Source organism: Zootoca vivipara, chromosome 10 (assembly GCF_965207765.1).
Source record: "Zootoca vivipara chromosome 10, rZooViv2.hap1.1, whole genome shotgun sequence".
Taxonomy (NCBI): Eukaryota; Metazoa; Chordata; class Lepidosauria; order Squamata; family Lacertidae; genus Zootoca; species Zootoca vivipara.
This window is the reverse complement of record NC_142593.1, coordinates 36,778,908-36,800,882: the sequence shown is the minus strand read 5'-3', so window position 1 is coordinate 36,800,882 and position 21,975 is coordinate 36,778,908. Positions and strand designations below refer to the sequence as shown.

The 21,975-nt window shown below is 40.5% G+C and overlaps 1 protein-coding gene across 12 annotated transcripts in view; it reads left to right on the top strand.

Annotated features, from left to right (window-relative positions):
• The window catches only part of MAST4 (microtubule associated serine/threonine kinase family member 4), a 221,613-nt gene that overhangs the window by 52,258 nt on the left and 147,380 nt on the right, over positions 1 to 21,975 (top strand). Inside the window, exon 1 of one of the 12 annotated variants that reach the window (XM_060280259.2) lies at positions 10,719 to 10,855. The exons of 8 other annotated variants lie outside the window; for them this stretch is intronic. In XM_060280259.2, the coding sequence (XP_060136242.1) occupies positions 10,805 to 10,855 (51 nt within the window). In that variant the 5' untranslated portion in view covers positions 10,719 to 10,804. Of the gene's footprint in view, positions 1 to 10,718; positions 10,856 to 21,975 lie in introns of those variants that run through there. 3 more of the 12 variants (XM_088653012.1, XM_035099915.3, XM_060280260.2) reach the window with 3 other exon arrangements.

Here is a 21,975-nt window from a genome sequence, read left to right as displayed (position 1 = left end):
AACAGGAAGTGGACAACTACCCCCCTCAGCTTTCTGATGAAGAGGTAGTGTTTTGCTTGCTCTTCAGAGAGTGAACTCTAAAGAGCAAACAAGATTGGGTGTGTGTGTGGAATACCGTATCTGCCTGTTCTTTAGAGATGAGCAAGCAGAGGGATCCTCTATCTCAGATCTTGGCACTAAGCTAAAGCTCTCTGCCTGCTCTTTAAATAAGGCAGCATTTCCACCCACAGTCTCCCCAGTGTTGGAGTAGGAGTGGTGAGAAATGCTGCCTTTAACTTTGCTGTTGGGGAAAACAGCCTGGTGAACAAAATTGGACTCAAGATTGGCCTGCAGGCTGCTGGCTTCCCATGTCTGCTGCAACGCTACAATCCGTTGAAGCAGACGGAAGTGCCTAGCGGAGAAAGGAACAAGAGCATATTTATAATCTGCACACAGTTCCTACTCAGTGCACAGTGCTACAGTGCACAGGCAGTCTCTGTATTGCTAAGTCAACTGTTACAGTTGATGAAACCTTCTAGTTTCTAATGTATGATATGAAGTCCATCATGTGGATTTTTTATAAAGTGAGTTTTAATATGCAGCAAGCCTGATCTTATGTTGGTTAGCTTTGCAGAATTCCAGGCAGTCTGGAATGTTTCTTCCTTCCTCCTTGTCCCCAAGTTTTGATTAGGTAACTGGAAATAATAATAATAATAGTAATAATAGTAATAATAATAATAATAATAATAATAATACCAAATGTGTGCTCAAATTGTGTTTGATTTCAAAAGGAAAATATATTTCAGGAGCAGTTCAGATGTTTTAGATAAGATACTACTAAAATATCTTGTTCCTACTGATAAGGGAAGAAAATGAATTGTACTTCCTAATAAAACAAATTTGCAAATACTTGATGCATGTGGAACCAAAGTAGAACATCTTTCTGTGTGATTGATGAGGTGATATGTATGGAGACAGTTTGGTATATATCAAAAGTATACTAGGATGTTTTTGTTAAGCTGTCTAAACTCATAGCTTAAAATTTATGATTTTCTTTTTGAAATGTAAATTTTCAGTACCCTAATTTCTGCTATTCTTAACTGTATCAGGTTGTGATGGGCAATATGACAAAAATAATAAGTCCAGGAAGATATTCAACCCTCTAGTTGACAGAAAAAGATGATGATGCTTTCAGACCTAAACTGTATATATTATAAACCCCTATAACCAAAACAGTAAACTTTAAATGGCACGGTAGATCATATTGCTCACATTGAGCTCTTTTTTTACATAATGATAAATATGTTCATTTAAAAGCATATTTTTTAATTTAAAGTGGGTGTCGTAGTAGAGGGCTGGAACTTTTTAAAAGACGGATTCAGATTTGCTGTTCAAGGGCAGTCATCACTTTAATTTTAAGCCATGCCTTAGTTGCTGATTTTCAAAAAGGCACTCACACACAATTGTAAAGAAGCAGTGATTTAAAAGTGGCCATGGAATCTTATAGGAGCTTTGTTGCTGCTGACTAGTATTGGGGATGATGTGATACAAGCAACAGCTAGTGAATCTCTATCTTAGCCAACAGGTGCATTGCGGACAGCTGTCTGCAGCCCTGGAGCATTTAGTCATAGTGATAAAGCCTTTTGTGGCATTTCTGATTCATTATAAACCATGAGATGGTGACCGATTAAATAAAAAGCTGGAATTTAAATTGCTGGAGGTCACTACAATAGAAATTAAACTTGGTGGAGGAGGATCTGGAAGAAGGAAAGCAGTAAGAGAAATTGTCCACTAGAATATTGTGTTCCTAAGTGTCACTATCAAGCAGAAAGATCCTGTTTCTAATGTATTATGTTGTTTTTATGTTGTCTATTATGTTGTTTTTAGTCTATGAGGAAACATAGGAGTACTATTATTACAGAGTGGTATAATAATTTGTGAATTATTGGTAATGAAAGGTATTTGTCCTTTTTCTCTTAGTCATGCTACACAATAACATTAAATACGTAGCTAGCAACTGTGTCTGGAATTTTATAGGAGTGTTTATGGGGGTGGGGGAGAGATCATTGGCACTACAACACATAGCAAGGAAAGGTTTAACTCTCTCCTTACCAACTGCCCACTACCTGGTATCTATGAGACTTAGAAAAAAACTTTCCATTGATGTTCCCCAAACATTTTAAGACATCTTGCCTGGGGTCCTGCCAGCACCTGGTACCAGCACTCTACCTATCCACCAGACAAAATATTTGAATAGTGTGTGCAGTCTTCGGCAGATCTTACCCCTGATTTTATATGATACAATGCACTAAAGCATTAGTCAGCTGGGTAGTCATGAGGATCCCAGCCTGTGAACACATATTTGCTCATCACACGTGGAACAACTTCTAAGGCCACTTTGGTATTAGCAGCATGAACAAGAACTGACGAAGGCTGCTTTTACTGTGCTCATATCAAGGCCTCTGCATCGCATTATTCTCTATTAACGCAAAACATTGAGTGTCCTGGAGACGTTCAAGGTTGGGCCACTGGCACCAGCTGGACTTGATTGTCACTCCTTTACCACATAGAGCTACCACAGTACTGACTGCAACATGGATCACTCCCTGGTGGTAAGCAAGATCCTTCTCTAGCCAAAGAGGATGCATAGTACAAAGCAGAAAGTGGCCTCAACCTGAGTTTTGTGACAGCTCTACTGAACTGCACCAGAGACATTGTTGAAGCAAGGTGGAACTCCATCAAAGAGGCAACCCACAACACAGCTATGTCCTCTTTTGGCAAAAGAGAGCAGCAGATACTGGACTGGTTTGAGGTCACCATTAAGGACGTGGAGCCTGTTATCACTACGAAGCATAAGGTTCTTGTGAACTACAAGTGTACACCCTGCGAGAAGACGCTTGCTGCACTGAGTAAGGCAAGGAATGATGTCCAGTGGATTGCCAGACGATATGCCAATGGCTACTGGCGAAAGCTGTGTCAGAGCAGTGAACTAGCTGCTGACAGAAGCAACACTTGCAAAATGTATGAAGGTGTGAACAAAGCCTTTGGACCAAAAGGCAAGAAAACTGCACTAATGAAAACCTTGTCTGGAGAGAATCATTACAGACTGCAGCAAGCAGTTGAAACAATGGGCAGAGCACCACCAAGAACTGTACTTGCTGGAAAACATGGTCTCTGACACAGCAATTGACAGTATCCAGACACAGCCTGTCTTGGAAGAACTGGATGTTCCTTCCTCCATTGATGAACTGAAGAATGCCATCAACTCTCAGACATGTGGTAAAGCATCAGGACAGGACACAATCCCAACTGAAGTGCTGAAAGCCGGCCTCCATTCCTTCCTCATAACACACCTCCATAGCCTTCTCTTGCAGTGTTGGGAAACAGAATATGTGCCACAAGACATGCGCAACTCCAGCATTGTGGCAAGAACAAAGGTGACCACTATGACTGTAATGACTACTGTGGAATCGCCCTGCTGAGTACTATGGGGAAAGTCTTCACCCATGTAGTTCTCAACAGATTGCAGTCACTCACTGACAGGGTCTATCCCAAGTCACAATGTGGTGCAGGAATGGAATACTGTAGGAAGCAAAATTGTACAATTATACTACCCATGGTAAAGCTTACTAGTTATTTAAGAGTGAAAAGCAGAAACATAATATACTGAGACAGAAGTGAGCAGTGCTTACTGAATTCTGGTATAACAAAGCACATACTTCACATGATCCAAAAAATTTATTTGAGATGATAATTCCATTTAGCTTGTTATTAATGTAATCTTTCCAATTCATTTTTTCATAATTTTCTTTGTAAATATTTGTGGTTTTACAAAACTGACAAAAAATTAAAATTACAAATTAAAAAGTCACATCCTTGATTATAGCTCAAGGAGCATTCATGGGAAGAAGGCTACAAACTCACATGCAAGCTCTGGAACTCACTATTGTGTAAAATGTGGCAGTTAGCACTGGGATAGATACTGAAATAACTGCACTGGCTGCCAGTTGTCTTCTAGGGTCAATTCAATGTGTTGGTTTTAGCATTTTAAAGCCCTTGGGGGCCACATGTCTCATTATGAACTTGTGTGTCTATTAAGTATGAAGGAGAATCACTTTTGAGGATGACGTCACCTGCAGAAGCCTGCTTAAGGGGCATGCATGAGTGGACTGTTTCCTGTGTTGCTCCCAGATTGTTCTGTTCTTATTCTTGGTCTGTTGTATATCACCATGGTTCTTTTCGGAAAGGTGGTGTAAAAATATTAAAAATGCTGGGTAGGATTCAACTAATGAACCCCATCAGCAGAAGCCTGTGGAACGGCTTCTGTTTGCACAATAGGATTTTCCCTTCTTCCCCTGTGTGCCCTGGGAAATTCACTTGGAGGGGATTGGGAGAACCTCTATAAAAGCACTCAGGAAAGGAGAGGGAATTATATCAGGCAAGCATGGCAGGCTTGCACTGACAGAACAATCTCTTAGTGCAATTTTGAATTCCTTCCACAGTGGTTCTCACCTGTGTTGCCACAAGTACTGCACAGTTGTATTTCTTCTATATCAAGAGCAGACAGTGGCATCCTAATTTAATAAGCCTAGAGTAACCATTATGGATTAGGGTGATATTTATGTAAATGTTTGACATGGTGTTAAAAGTCACAGCATGCCCCAAGGGATATGTAACCACACAAAAATAATCAACAGTTGTAGTGGAACCAGATTTTAAATTTGGCAGCAGCAATGACAAGTGTCATTGTCCCAAAGTGTGGAATAACTGGCCTCATATAATCAACATGCTGAAGTTTAATTAATGCAGGCTTAAAGTCTTTGTTCCCCTTCAGTCTACTTGAAGAGCACCATGTGTAAAAAGGTTTGAGCTGGTTGCTCAAGTTCAGACAGCATGGCTTTCACCAGCCACTCTTGAATTCATGAATAATTTAGGACCACTCGCCACTTTGTAACTAAGCAAAGTTTTACTGTCTGTGCAACTTTCTGGAGCTCACGAATCTGAGTTTGTAAGCACAGTAAACTATGTTTTAACTTGCCAAATGTGTGGTCCTTTCCTGTGCTGGGGGAAGAAGGAAACTAACTTTTGGAACTTGCTTTGAAGGGCACATTTTAAGATTTTATTCCCACACTTTGCTACATGTTTTGTGATTTTAAATTTCTGTTGGGCTTCTCACCAAAGAGTATTTTTTTCCAAACTTGGATATTGGCATCCAGGAATTCTTTCTCTCTGTCTCTGTCTCTCTCTTTTCACAAATACAAAGAGGGTGCTCAACATGACTGTGTGATGATGAATGAGGGACTGATGTATCTGTAAATCACTTTTTTAATGCAGTAGAATTTTAAAATACAGTTCATTTATAATGATATTTGTGTTGCTTGTGAAATGATGGACATCTGATTGTAGTATCTGACAGTTTGCATATGTTATATCAGAAAAAATTAGTTAAATTCCACTGTACAACATTCAACAAATTGACACAACAAACTTTCCAAATCTAAGACTAGCATCCCACACCTGGTCAAAATACACAAGTATGCAGCAAAGACAGTCATTTTATCTTACTGGTTCTTCAATTCTATTATTGCCCAGAGCCATTCTTTCAACACTTTATTTTGTCTCACAAGTTTTTGCCTCTAGCATGTAATATAATTTTTATGTATGTGTGCCTGCTTCTCAAAGTGATGCTTTCTGACAGGAAATCAATATTTTTTCAAGCTAGATTTGATGGTGCGATTGTCATAATCCTCATCGTAGACTTTGTTAATGGCTAAATACTAACCTGTATTTTTATCTTTCACATTGGCCTTTGGTAAGAAATGTACCTTTCACCTCTACTGCAAAAATGTCCCTCTTCATTCCTCACTTCGCAAATGTTTGCAGAGATTTTGAAAAAGGTGTGCTGGAACCAAGAATTTAAAATGTCAGTAGTTGTTTTAGTAGGGTGGGTGCTACTTAATTTCCATAGAAAGGGGAAAATAACAGGTTCAGTTTCAATTTATTTCCATATGCACTTACAGTATCTGTTTGTTGGGGAAACCTTACAAATAGGCCCTGCATTGATGTCATCACAGAATCTAGTTCTCAACTGCTACAGACTGAGGTTGGGTGCCAGAGCACTGAAGTGGAGGGAATTAACTTAAATTTACCTTTCTCATCAATAAAGCTCTGTGGAAATGGAAAACTAGTAAATGGGGGAGAGAGGTCCTTTGCTTAGACTTTTGCCTTCTGAACTGGTTTCCTATTTTAGGTAGATGTGTATCAGAAATGTGATTTCCCTTCCTTCAATATTTCTGGGTGGTCTGTCATCTCACTATGATGCCTCTGTAAACAAAGCCTGAGAAACAGTATTTTTGACAGTATTTTTGTTTTGTAAACTAGCAAATGAAGGATAGTTGTTTATTTGGCAGGAATTTAATCATTAAAAATAATAATTGAATAACACTTGGCATACGTATTGTAGAAAGAATGGTATAAATAAAGCATACAGAATACAGTACTGTATAACAAAAAAGCAAATTCTTCAAACACAGGAACTGTGATAGAATACATTACCACAAAACAAAAGCAAAAAAATACAACTACAGTGGTACCTCTTCTTTCAAATTTAATGCGTTCCGAACGCACATTTGTAAGTCGAAAAAATGTGTAAGTCGAATCCCATAGGAATGCATTGGGAGAAAAATTCGTAAGTCAGAAGGTTGGTGGTTCGAATCCGTGTGATGGGATGAGCTCCCATTACTCTGTCCTAGCTTCTATCAACCTAGCAGTTTGAAAGCATGCCAGTGCAAGTAAATAAATAGGTACTGCTGTTGCGGAAGGTAAATGGCGTTTCTGTGTGCTTTGATTTCTGTCATAGTGTTCTGTTGCACCACAAGCTGTTTAGTCATGCTGGCCACACGACCTGGAAAGCTGTCTGGACAAAAGCTGGCTCCCTCGGCCTGAAGAGAGATGAGTGCCACACCTCATAGTCACCTTTGGACTTAACCGTCCACGGGTCCTTTACCTTACCTTTTATATGGATTATCCTGCTCCTGAGCTATGACCTTGGTGTGCTTCTAATCAATATGAGTTATGGGCTTATCCACACTTCTTTTTGCCCCCCTGCGGAAAACTGCTCTTTAGCACTCAATCAGAGCAAACAGAAATTTTATCTGGATTGCCATTTGTTCCGATCTACCGCTAAAGAGCAAATTTACTCTGGGAAATGGAGTGGGGCAAAAGGAAAGCCACTTGGACCCATGCATAGAAAATGTGGGCAAAGCAGAAAACAGCTCAGACCCATGCTTCCTAGGCACAGGACAAGAGGAAGTGTGGACAAGCACAATGTTTTAGTATTCTTTTCACTAGGGCCTCCCTCCCCCATGAATTTAAAAATTGGAAACACAGGCAATGACTGAATTACACATGTCTAATTGATGCAGAACTGTGCATGCACAAATGCATCACAGCGACCTCCAAGTGGCTGGAAAAGCAGGTGGGGTGGGGGTGGGGCAGGCTTATGCGTGCCCTGTCGCACATGATGACCCAGAACATAACCCCCATGCATATTGTGGGTTGTTTATAAGTGCAATAGAAACACTGTTGTCACTTATTATAGATAACATCTTAATCGACATTTTAGCACATCAAAGTATTGTTTGCAATGACAATGTCTTTCATAAATAACCACCCAATTAATAATAATAATAATAATAATAAATTGGTTTAATGTAATTAAGTTTTGTTTACTATAATTTGGATCTAGAAGGGAAATTGATGGGCAAGTTTTGTTTACTATAATTTGGATCTAGAAGGGAAATTGATGGGCATGTCTTAAATTCAACCTATCATTGCTGTGGGGGAGGCAGTGGAAAAGAAAATGGAATAAATTTGTCTCCATGTTTTAGTCAAATAAAAAAAATTCCTTCAGTAGCACCTTAAAGACCAACTAAGCTCATACCAAAATAAAAACTTAGTTGGTCTTTAAGGTGCTACTGAAGGAATTTTTTTTTTTTATTTTACTTCGATCCAGACCAACACGGCTACCTACCTGTAACCATGTTTTAGTCAGTCTCTTTAACAAAATTTGACTTTGCTTAGTAACGTATCCAAAGGGTTTCCTGGGTTTGTCCATATAACTGTTGATGGAATGTTGGTGTATTTACTTTATAGTTCTAGTATAAAAGTGTGTATTCTTAGTGCCTTTGCTTCAGGATGTTCACATGCTTAATTTTTGTAAAAATGCTAATGACTATCAGTGTTTATATATTGTGAACTAATAATAATAATAATAATAATAATAGTAATATTTGTACCCTGCCCATCTTGCTGGGTCTCCCCAGCCACTATGGGAGGCTTCCAACAAAGATTAAAAATACATTAAAATGTCTCACATTAAAAACTTCCCTAAACAGGGCTGCCTTCAGGTGTCTTCTAAATGTTAGGTACAGTAGTTGTTTATCTCTTTGACAGCTGATGGGAGGACATTCCACAGGGCGGGCGCCACTACTGAGAAGGCCCTCTGCCTGGTTCCCTGTAGCTTTGCTTCTCGCAGTGAGGGAACCGCCAGAAGGGAACCTCGGCGCTGGACCTTGGTGTCTGGGCAGAATGATGGGGGTGGAGACGCTCCTTCAGGTATACTGGACCAAGGCCATTTAGGGCTTTAAAGGTCAGCACCAACACTTTGAATTGTGCTCGGAAACATACTGGGAGCCAATGTAGGTCTTTCAGGACCGGTGTTATATGGTCTCGGTGGCCGCTCCCTGTCACCAGTCTAGCTGCCGCATTCTGGATTAGTTGTAGTTTCCAAATACTTCTGGAGTCATCTCCAGACCTCACCTGGAGTACTGTGTCCAGTTCTGGGCACCACAGTTCAAGAAGGATACTGACAAGCTGGAACGTGTCCAGAAGAGGGCAACCCAAATGGTCAAAGGCTTGGAAACAATGCCTTATGAGGAACGGCTTAGGGAGCTGGGTATGTTTAGCCTGGAGAAGAGAAGGTTAAGGGGTGATATGATAGCCATGTTCAAATATATAAAAGGATGTCATATAGAGGAGGGTGAAAGGTTGTTTTCTGCTGCTCCAGAGAAGTGGACACGGAGCAATGGATTCAAACTACAAGAAAGAAGATTCCACCTGAACATTAAGAACTTCCTGACAGTAAGAGCTGTTCGACAGTGGAATTTGCTGCCAAGGAGTGTGGTGGAGTCTCCTCCTTCTCCTTCTTTGGAGGTCTTTAAGCAGAGGCTTGACAGCCATATGTCAAGAATGCTTTGATGGTGTTTCCTGCTTGGCAGGGGGTTGGACTGGATGGCCCTTGTGGTCTCTTCCAACTCTATGATTCTATGATTCATCTTGATGTGTGCACCAGACTGAAAACCATTCTCATGCTAGGCATTCCTATCTGATTTTGGTAGGTGTTCTTTCCAGGGCCCCAAGTATGTACACTCATATAATGGAAGTAATATGTGAAGCAGCTCTTGAAATGGTATCATAAGAATAATCTTCATGACAACTCATTAGTATTTTTGAAAGAATCCTCTCTTAAGTTAGGAATTAAATACTTGTTCACAAGAGTTTGTCCTGTAAACCTAAAGAGAGATGCAGAGCCTATTTTTGAAGCATGAAATGCAATTGATTTAGTTGGCGGATAGACTGTTAAATCCCTAAGCAATTTTTAATGACACACTCTAATCAATTGATATCAAGTCTAATAGCCTGATGACAGCTTCAAAAAAAATCAATCATTGCTTTAACCTCAGCTGTACTGATAAGGCAAATCAAATAGCTTTCTCTTTTTCCTTTTGAAATTCATTTGGCCAGAAATCATGAACTCTGATAAAGATGTGTGACTATGGTTAAGGGGCAAGTTGGTTCCTCTTTCTCTTCTTTGATACTTAGTCCGCATTGCCTAAATACAGGAATCTGAAAACGGGGAAAGATGATTTCTAATAATCTGGCATTGTGGTATCACTATTGCTGTGGCAATATTCAAGCAATAAAAACTTAATATTCAGCTCCTTGCAGTCTTGAACTGGAATAAAATGGAAATGATCAGAGTAAACAAGTGGAAACAGAGTGTGAAATTATGCATGATGAGGGGGAGAAATAATATTTGTATCTACTACTTCATCTCCTTAGCATAGGTTAACTGTTTAACCGATGACTGTATTTTATGAGGTATTAATACTATTAATATTAATATTTTAAAAGCGTTGAAATATATAGGTAGAGCATACATTCTAGGAAGCTAAACAATTTTGCATTAATGTTTTTAGAATAAATACCAGTGTTGATTGGAAAGCTGCCATACATCTCTCGTGTTCTGCATTCCCCCCTCCCCACACCTTTTATGTCATTGAAACGATAGAGAGCCAGACTTTGTTGTGCTGCTTGAGTGACCAGCTATGCTTCGTTTTCCCCCTCTATCGGCTTTTGCCTTCTCTTGAGGTGTCACTGCTGATTAACTCAGACATTTTGACCTTACACTTCCTCTCAAAAGCTTGACCTATAGTCTGTGCTTAAAACAGTTTGCTGTTAGCACAGGATGCCGGGGTTATTGTTTTCGGAGCGTAGCAGTGCTCTTGCAGGATTTCCTCTGTTGAATAGCTGCTCCTGCCTAGATAAACGTGCTAGGTGTCTGGAGCCCACTTGCTGCTTTGTAACACAGCACTGCAAGCATTCATGAGCTCAGAAGTTACTGAGAGAATAACTGGCCGTAGTCAGCTGACTTTTCCTCTCCAATCAGATAAGCTGTGATGTAAGTGTTTAGCAGCTGCTAGGATCTGAATTAAGTGTGCTGAAGTCTGAGATAGTACAGCATGACTATATTGTTGTGGAAGGAATGAGGGAAGCAATGGACGAGTCCAGCATTCTGAGGAGACGAGGGCTTCAGGTAGGTTACCTAGTTCATGAGTTATGCTTTCTCAGTGAGGAATTTTGTTGTAAAAGTTTGATTTGCATTCATGTATTATGCAAAAACCTAGGGGTAATTTTAAAGTGTTGGGTGTCATGCCACAAGTACAGCGTGATAGATGGCTCATCAATGAATTCCTTGTCAGAAAACTGTCTGCCTTCCTTCCCTGGGAGGGGTGAAAAATAATTCTCTCTAGCAACATTTCCTTGAGGAAAGAAGTTTTGATTTTTAATATAAGCTGACACTAAAGATCTACAAATGTGATATTTAGTAACATTGTGATGACTGACATGTGCAAAAATAACCTTAAGTGTGGAACCATTTAGCATTTCAATAAATGTTGGTAACCCTTAAAGGTTTATTATCAGAATTGAATAGCATACATGGGTACTGAGATTTTTTTTTTCTTTGCAAGTTTGAAACTTGTAGTATTATGTTTTTTGAATAAAGCACAAAGTTATGCTAGTGTGTGATTGATTTCCAGTTCATAGGTGGATGTGTTTTCATTTTTGTTGTACAAATGTGTGTGTGGGGAACTTACACTACTGGGACCTTTTTTGTTGGGGGGGGGATATAAACAAAACTATGGCAATCATTGAATACATTACCAAAATAAATAACTTCAGAATACTTGTCCTATCAGTAAAGGTTTCAAAGTTACTATATTTTTTCTGTTCAGGCATGTTAATACCTTTGTTGTCTGGGCTTGTGAGTGGCAAATAATTTTAAAAGTATTTTTTTAAAAAACACATTAATGTATTAAGCACAAGCACTTCAATATTTTATATGAACCAACATTTGATAGATGAATTTTAAACAAAGTAATATAAATTTTACAACTGAAGGTGGGTGTACCAATACTTTTAAACTTCATTGTTGCAGTTCTATTGTTTAGGAATGAATATGCTTTGGTCATTCATCTTTGACTAAACTTCCTTCCTCATGTTTGCTATGCAGCCCCATTGTTTCAGTATACTGTATAGTACGGAGGGGCTTTAAATTGCAGCTTGGTATATTTTTAGAGTGCTGGGAGTTTTGTAAACTCTTCAGCTCTTAATTGAAAGTCCTTACTGAAAGGTGCTTTGTTAACTGTTCAGCGTTATAAAGTGAGTGGTTTTCATGTACCAACTATACTATATTACAAACTATCAATGCTAGATAACTTGAGCTGGTTGAGGCATTTTGAGAAAATTGCTTTCTGGACTCTGGAGCCTTTAAAAAAATAGTTTCCTTTGTTTTCATTGATACTATTGGATAAATCATAGTTTATAATAAAGATCCTCATGTTGAACTCATGTATCCTAAAACATTGGAATGGCTGTGGCTAAAGTGAACTATGCTTATTATTGTTGTTGGAAGTATAAACAAATTTCTTGAATATAGGATTTAGAAAGCCAAGGTTGTTACATTTTTAGTAAATATAGTGCTTGCATAAAACCAATCGGGTTTTTTAATTTTATTGTAAAGGACATTTCTATCTTCAATAAAAATCAAGCAATTTCTCAAAAAATACACCACTACACTCTTCTGCTATTAACTTCTGTAGTATGCTTTCAAAAAGTTTTAAACAATCTGTATACTTCTCCCCCTCTTTTTTTATTAAAAAAAATTAAGGTGTCAGAATCTAGCAAGTATCATGCCTAGAGGGAAGACCTATCCTCCACTTTGCCAGTATGCATTTAGTACTTGCTAAAGCACACTATCTTATTGTTATTCACCTTTTCTTTATGCATTGCACTCTGTTTTTCTACCATTGTGCTTGTATGATTGTATGAAAAATATGAGTCCCTGAAGCATCAATTAGCATTGTTGGCACGTGGCTAGGTTTGCTGATGTCACTTTGCCTTATGGTCTCTTTTATTAAAGAGCACCTCTACACTCAGGTGTATCAGTTACTATATTCTCCTCCCTGAGAGTTCTTAACACTCTGTATAAGCTTTCATAAGAATATATCTGAGTCCGTATAAAATTATTGCAGATATTGATGTGTGTGTTAACTTAGAATAATAATAATAATAATAATGATAAATTAATTAATTAATTATTTATACCCCGCCCATCTGGCCGGGTTCCCCCAGCCACTCTGGGCGGCTTCCAACAAAACATTAAAATACAGAAATCCATCAAACATTAAAAGCTTCCCTAAACAGGGCTGCCTTAAGATGCCTTAGAAGACATGGGTACATTTTTTCTCTCCTAATGTGTGAAGGAACATGAATTTTGGGACGAGGATTGGCTGAAGGACAGAGACCTTCCTAATGTATGTAGATATCAGGCATACATTATTCAGCAGAGAGGCAGCTGAGGGGCACATATTGTACCTGTATGTAGCAGACAATCTGTTGCAGCATCTTTTTTAAAGAACAGAATTTCATAGCAATGTAGGTGGCAAAACACACCCACCTACCCTTGCTTTGCTAGTGCCTCTGTGTATGGTGCTGTCTAGTGGAATTGTCATGTCTGATAAATGGTCCTGTAGACTAGATTGTTTCAGCTGATCTCAACTCCTGGTGCAAGTATATCCTCAACATCATAATATTTTGTATGTGATCTGAAGAGAAACCAGAGTATATTTGTTATATGCTACTTACCTGGCAGGGGAGATACTATGACCACATTATTTTATATGCATTAGCCTTTGATGTGGGAGTGTGATATTGAGGCATCCTTTTATAGCTTGTTGGTTAAATACACCTTGAGTCATGAGGAGGCCCAAACATTTTATATAATTTGTAGAATTGTTACTTGTCTCTTTCATCATCTAGCATATATATTCAAGGGACAGTGGCTTGGAATGCTATTCATAGGAAACAGTATCTGATGAATTCTGATATAGCTATTATCATTTATGCTGTTATGCCCTCCTATTAGAACTTCCCATAAGACTTTGGATGGCATAAAATATGGCACTGTTGACAGAGACAGATGATGTGGGGCTGCCACAGAGAATGCCCCCTCCTGGACCATCACCCCCCCCCAAGCTTTTAAGAGTGATAGAACAACTAAGAGTGCTGATTCTGCCAATCTTGGCACCAGAGAGGGTCTGTAGGGAAGGAGGCGATCTTTTAAGTATTTGGGGGCATGAGTCATTCAGAGCTTTAAACAATAACTTGACCACCTTGAATTGGGCTTGGAAGTGAACTGGCAACCGGTGCAGCTGTTATATGAGATATGAAAGGAATCCCGGCCAGTAATCTGCATGCCGCATTTTGGTTCAAAATGTTTCTGAGCCATCTCCAAGGGCAGCCACACATAGAATGCATTATAATAATCCAATCTGGAAGTTACTAGAGCTGGGGTCGGCAACCTGCGGCTCCGGAGCCGCATGCGGCTCCTTTACAGCTTTGCCGTGGCTCTCTGCCCCTGCCTGGCTCACACAGCCTCTTTAACCCTATCGGGGCTTCCTACTCGCCGGCTCCGAAATGGTGGACTTGCCGAGGCTGGAAGAGTTGGGTGACGGAGGCACGGATAGCCCAGCCCTGATAGGGTTAAAGAGACACGCTTGCTGGGAGAGAGGCGGGCGCGGCTGCGAGAAAGGGCAGCTTTTGAGGAGCCGCTGAAATGGTGTTGTTGCTGCTGCTGCTGCCGCCTCCTCGGGAGGCGGGGGTGGGGCGAGCGGGAGAGGTGTGTAAGGGGTGGGGGCTCGTCTCTTTCCTAGGGGGGAAAGAGGGGTAGGAGGGTGGTCGAGTGCTCTTGGTTCGCTTTATTTATGAGTTCTGTGTAGCAAAGGGGAGCTGGCACTGGAATTTTGTGAATCGGTTAAAATCTCAATTTTATATTAATTGTTAAAGTAAAGCCTCCTTGCTGGCTGCTTTTCGTTGATCAGTCCATTGTAACATCAGCGGGTTTGGAATGCACACCTATTGTCTTATCTGATCTCTCCCAATTGAGAGTGTCAATTGAAAGTGTAAACACATAGCACCTTTGAAGTCAGGAGCTGAAAAAGGGGTTTCCTCAGTCTTAGAGTCCCATCTGTTACTCATTCATAAAATGTATAAAGTCCTTTTTCTTGCCCCCTTTTGATGACAGGACGGAGGAAATAACAATTAAATGTTGGGGTGTTTTGACCTTTTGTTTGAATGATAAAAAAGTGGTTTCCTTTAACAAGATCTACCATTTGAAGTGTATTCCACAGGATGCAAGGCTGTTTTCCAATCCAAACCTGATAGTGACTTTTCTCTTTTATTTTCTCTTTCCACCCCTTTTCCCATGCTTCTCTCTCTTTCCCCACACTCCTCCCCCCCCAAATTCCTTTTAGGATTTTCAGTTTTCGCTTCACTCCCCCCCCCTCACGGTGTTTCCCTCTCAAACTGGTCCTCCTTTTCTTCTATCCCCCCCCCATCCTCATTGCATCCTTCTTCTCTCTGCCCCCCTTTGCCACACACACACACACACAGAGAGAGAGAGAGAGAGAGAGAGAGAGAGAGACTGTTTGTTCCCCTGCCCCCTTTCCTTGCATGTCAGAACTGGAGCTTGAATAAGTTCTTCTTTCTGCTCTGCTACAATATAAACCTACCCTTCACATTCTTGAGCACTGTTCTTTCATTCACCCCCCTTTTTTGCTTGCTTCTGTTCTATAGCTGCAATATCAACTCTCTCCCCCTTCAATACATACTTCAATACAGTAAATCTCTTGCTGATTGGTGCTGATTCAAAGTCTCTTGGAGGGCACCAGGTTGACAAAGGCTGCTTTACACAGCCAGCGTTCTACACTTCCCCACCTCTACTTGCTCCCCTGTGGTTTGTGTGTGTGCCCCGCCCTCTTCGCCCGCTCTGCCTTTCCCCCCTCCTTCCCTTTGGAAAAGGGAATACTCTTCCATGCCTTTTTTCCTGCTCTGTAACTGGATTAGTTTTGAGCATGGAACAGCTGTATTAAAAATCCAGAGAATGCAATAAAGCATCACTTAATATTTGGTTAAAGGATTATTTCATACAATCATAGAATTGTAGAATGGGAAGGGTCCCGAGGGTCATCTAGCCCAACCCCCTGCAATGCAGGAATCCTGCCCACAGCTGTGAGCCATCCCTGGGTAGGCTCGAACCACCAGCCTTGTGGTTAACAGCCAGACGCACTGACCCATCAAACTGTAAAGAGCAACTGGTTCTTATTATTAAACAATTCCTGCACCCGACATACAGAGGAAATGAATCATAAGCTATCTCTGTGCTGTGAAAAAACAACAACACCTCTACAGTATTGATTGTTAATTTCTGCCAGGCCAGACTGTTGCTCAAAGGAGCAGGAGTGGTGAAAGAAGTTTGCAACCTTAATTTCATATGAAAACAGCTGTCTGGCAAACTGCTTTCTGAAGCACTTTCCCCCTCTTTTGAAAAGGCATGGGGCTTGGGCCAAGCAGGGAGGGGAGGGACTTCAGGCAGGGAGATGGGTGAGGGGCTGGGTGAGGTGCAAAGAGAGGTGGGTTTCGGTTAGGTGTAAAGGGGGCAGGGTTTGGTGAGCTGTGGGGAAAATAGGGTTGGCAAAGGGGATGGCGAGTGGAGCAAGCAGGGGTGGCAGCCTGTATAGGATGAGGGGCTTACATCTAGGCATGCTAGGAAGCCGCTACCCCTTTGGACAGTTTTAGAAATGGAGTCAGGGAACTAGGCTGGGAGTGGAGAACAGTGTGTTCTTTAGAGGCTGCTGGATCAGGCCAATGGCCCATCTAGTCCAGCATCCTGTTCTCACAGTGGCCAGCCAGACGCCTGTGGGAAACCCACAAGCAAGACCTGAGCACAAGAACTGTTAAGTGAAAGTCCTTTTTTTCTTCAGATTGACAGCTGACTGCACGATCCTGTATATATAGCATTAAGTTAAGAAACAATATATGCAGTGTTATATTTGTTTTAAATGTCGCAATGGTTTTGCGGCTCCCAGTTTTTTTTTTCCTTCAGAAGCGGGTCCAAGTGGCTCTTTTTGTCTTAAAGGTTGCAGACCCCTGTACTAGAGCATGGAGTACAGTGGCCAAGTCATCTAGGGAAGTTGAAAGGTGGGACATTCATGACAGACAAAAGGAAGAACTGGTACTTCTTCACACAGTGCATAAGTATATTATGGAATTCAGTGGCTGTTGCCACCTCTTGGAGAGTTTTAAAAGGGAATTAGAAAAATGCATGTTCTCAGTGACTAGGAATCATGATGGCTGTATGCCTTTGAATAACGGTTGCTGGATGGAACAACAGCAGGAATGGGTTATTGTCCTCATGTTCTTATGGCCTTTCCATAGACATCTCATTGTCTACTGTAGAAAACAGGATACATTGGTGCCTCACTAGACGAATTTAATTTGTTCCACGGGTCTATTCTTATAACGAAAAATTTGTCTAGCGAATCCCATAGGAATGCATTGAATTTTTTTTTTTAAAAAAATTGCCCATAGGAATGCATTAATTGAATTTCAATGCATTCCTATGGGAAACCGCGATTCGCTAGACGAATTTTTCGCAAAACGAATTTGTCTAGCGAGGCAACCTCCGCTAGAAAAATCCTTTCTTTAAGCGAAAATTTTGTCTTACGGGGCGTTTGTTAAGCGAGGCACCACTGTATTGGAATTGGTAGGCTTTTGGTCTGATCCAGCAGAACTTTTCTTATCTTCTAAACTGTGTAGATCAAGATATCTGAAGAGGCTGTTTGCTTTCACATAATCTGCCTCCCAATTTTATGTTGTTAATACATTTATTTGTTTATACCTTGTCTTCCAGTAAAATGTACTGGGTTGGCTTACAAACTTTAACTCAAGACCACATCATAATACGGAGTTTTATTCACTTTCTGAAACCTTGTTCCACATCTCACTGTCTTCTAAGGTGCAACTGGCTCTGATTTTTACTCTGTCTATTGTGATTGGGTATATCTGGTTGTGTTTTGTCATGTTCTTTGCTTTTTCTTACATTATTAGAATTTTATTGTGATTTTTAAAACTTTTTTTAATATACATCATATCCTACAAATATACAGTTAGAATTCAGTTGGAATTATGATAGTTTCAGTTTCAGCAGCAAACTCCCCAGTCAAGGCAGTTCAATACAGGGGAAGCCAAGGCCATTTGGCCTGCTGATCTTGCATCACGAGAGCAAGCCAGCCCAGTGAAGAAGGCCAGCAGAAGAGGGCGCTGCTGCCTGGCACTGGCTGCTGCACAGATGCCTCTCTGAGACAGTGCTTTCTTGGTTTGGAGAGGGCAAGCTCTTCTTATGGATGAAGTTCGAAGGGAAGCAATCTAGGCCTTTTACTTTTGTTCTTCCAAAGAACTTTTCCAGGTGAAGGAACCATTAAGGGATTTAATCATTTATAGTACGTTTGGGCACAAGGAGAAGGGGACGACAGAGGATGAGATGGTTGGACAGTGTTCTCGAAGCTACAAACATGAGTTTAACCAAACTGCGGGAGGCAGTGGAAGACAGGAGTGCCTGGCATGCTATGGTCCATGGGGTCACAAAGAGTCGGACACGACTAAACAACAAAGTACGTTTGGGCATATTTCTGCTCTCACAGAAAGTATGATCAAACTGCAGATTCAGGTTGTAATCAAATCAGGTGCGTAGCAAGGGAGGGGCGTAGGGGGCGGTCCGCCCCTAGCACCAGTCTGGCGGGGGCAGCGCCCCGGCCCCTGGCCCACCTCTTGCCTCCACCATCTGAGCAGGAAGAAGCAGTGCACGCTACGGAGTGGGTTGCCGGGCAGCAGCTTCAGAGCGCGCCGGCCAAGCAAAGCAGCAGCGCCACCCCGGACGGACTGCGCATGTGTGAACATGCGCACACGTCCTGGCGCACACGCATGTGTCGTGACACGCGCACACTGCGGAGCAACGCCCTGCCCCCAGGGGGTGCTGCCCCGGGCAGCCAAGCAGCACAGTTCGCCACTGAATCAAATGGGTCATTTGAGTGGGTGAGGGAACCATGTAAGAGGTAGAACTCCCAACAGCCAACAGGACAAGCTGTTTGAAAACTCAAAGGAAATTGCACGGTGTGTGGAGTTTCCCTAGGTGTACACAGATAGTTCCTTTGCATTGTAATCCAGTCCCCCCGCCCCACCATTCCCTGTGTGTGAAGCAGAGAGAGAATAAGTACTCAAAGTGTCAATGAAATCAAATAAAGATTGCTTACAAAATTGCTTCTCAAAAGAAACTCATAACAAGCACACAATTATAAACAATAGTCTAGATTGAGTTCTGACCTAATTTTTAGCAGTCCTGGTCTCAGAAATCTAGGGTAATTAGATGTTCTGGTGGGAAAGGAAGCTCTGCATCCTGTTGCTCATAGTGAAATGATTTTTTTTTTTGGTAAGGGCCTGGAAGTGCACAAATGATTTGAAGCATTATTATATGTATTAATGAAAAACAATGTTTTATATATGAGGAGTGAGATAGTAGAAAATTCCAGGGACTTTGTGTGGGAATGTTCCTTTTGCTGATTTCATTGATTATTGAGAAATTAGTTGTCCTAATCAGTATTTAGGGACCCAGGTGGCGCTGTGGGTAAACCACAGAGCCTAGGGCTTGCTGATCAGAAGGTCGGCAGTTCGAATCCCTGTGACGGGGTGAGCTCCCGTTGCTTGGTCCCAGCTCCTGCCAACCTAGCAGTTCGAAAGCACGTCAAAATGCAAGTAGATAAATAGGAAATGCTACAGCGGGAAGGTAAATGGCGTTTCCATGTGCTGCTCTGGTTTGCCAGAAGCGGCTTTGTCATGCTGGCCACATGACCTGGAAGCTATACGCCGGCTCCCTCGGCCAATAATGCGAGATGAGCGCGCAACCCCAGAGTCAGTCACGACTGGACCTAATGGTCAGGGGTCTCTTTACCTTTACCTTAATCAGTATTTACCACAGTAATTGCATGGTAATGAAAGATAATAATGGTACAGGAAAGAAAACCTGGTCATTAGACCTTTTTTAAAAAAAAGAATAAAGAGAATTTTTTGTATATACTAAATGGATCAGAATGGAGCTAAACACTGTTTTCCCCTAGGGGCAGAGGTCTTGTTTCATATATTCCACATGGATTTTTGTTGTTCTTGTACAGTAATGGGCTATACACCATTAATACTCTTAATATTCTCAGTTATGCACTTGAGCATACAAAAGTTTGATTGCATACTCTGAAACCATAGCTGCATGTAATCTAATATTTTTATAGTAGGTCAGAAGTTCAGTTTTCACTGTTTTGCAGTTTTTAGATGCATTTTACAGGTTTAGTTGAGTACTGTTCTGGATGCTAAACATCTTTATTCTGTCATAACAATAGGAAACTTCTGCATTGTTCTTATAATGCTTAAATGATGCACATCAATAGCTGTTGTGCACATTTCTAAAACAGAATAATGCAGTGGCTTTCAGATGACATACCTTTTGACCTCATTTTCAGCGCCACACAATTTAAATCCACAGTTTTGGCAAACAGGAGTCAAAATGCATATATCCCCAGTGAGGTGAATGTAGCTTCCTCCCTTGTTTGGAATGCCATTGACAGGTGTATTAGTGAATTAAACATCAGTTCACCACTTATCTATTTATTTATTTATCTATTTATAAACATATTTATACAATGCTGTATCATAAAAATATACTGCAGCAATGCAAAAGCACAAAACCAGTATATTGTTTTGCCTATCCTGCCACACATGCTTTATGGGAGAGCTAAAAATTAAAAATGCTGCATGTATGCTCATGGACATTTTTCACTTTTACCCCCATCCTTAAACTGCTCTGAAGAGGCAGGTGGAAATGAGTTGCAAGGAACCAACGAACCAGCTCTCTGCACAACCAGGTTCAACTGCAAACAGGAAGAATTTATTTCTTGAGTACGTGATCTTTTTCAGAAGCTTTTACATCAGAACAAAACACTATGATTGTGTTTCTATACTGGGCTCACTGCTCAAATTATTTTCTGATTAGGTGATGCTTCTATTGGCATAACAGAGCAGTGTATTTGCTTGCTTTGTCTGATGTTTTCAAGCCATTTATCTATCATCATGTGTTTGCCAAGCTATCTCAAAGGCTCTTTATTTGTAACAGTCAATTGTACTATTATTAAAGCTATATTAAGCTTCACAAAAGAGTTAACACTGTTTCCCATGGGTTCACTCCTTCTGTAGTCTAGTGGCCTCGTGTAGCAGAAAAAAAGAGCTGCTACATTAATAGCTGGAGCGTTTGGCATTTGGCCAAACTAAATGTCTACAGCTTGTATCGTACTTCTCATTAATGCCTTTTGATAATTGCACCAACATTTCTTGATAATGTGTACAATATGTTACAAAGCTGACTGTTTGGTGTTCTGTTTGAAAGGAAAACCACAAACTTAATGTTCCTTCATGTCAAATCCTTTAGCAAGCAATATGTCTCTATAGAGGTATCCAAGGATGGTTTGAATCCAATTCCATTGCATTTTTGGACCTGTACCAAGCACCATTTTCACGGTCCTGTACTTTCCTTAGAATTATCAATATTTGATGTTTTCAGAATTTGGATATGGACCAATATTCATTCTTACTATTTTTAATAGAAGTTACCTAAATTGTGCATGCCAGGTTCTCAAATTGAATTGGACAAATTTAAAAGTAATTGCTTCTGTTTCTACCTTCCAGACAAGGCTATTACTTTATTACTGGTTACAGGTAGGTAGCCGTGTTGGTCTGAGTCGAAGCAAAATAAAAAAATTCCTTCAGTAGCACCTTAAAGACCAACTAAGTTTATATTTTGGTATGAGCTTTCGTGTGCATGCACACTTCTTCAGATACCCACACTTCTTTTTATTTTACTTTATTACTGTTTGACAATACAGTAAAAGTATATCTCTCATCTAATTGCATGAATATGTTTCTAAGAGTAATTGCCCTTCTGCCTCCTTTGATATATTTTTTCTTAACAATACTATATATTTTCATTAAGGTTATGGCCTAATCTGAGATATTTGACCACCGAATTTTCAAATACATTTTACCATTGATATACACACTTGTTTCTTGCATAAATTAAGGAAAGTTTCTGCTCATATGATATGTCATGTTCATGCCACTTCCCATTGCATAGAACTATAGTTTGTCAGATTGTAGCAGTGCCAATTATCTGTCTTAGTAATAAAATGACCTTTGGGAAATGCACTTATTGAAGGA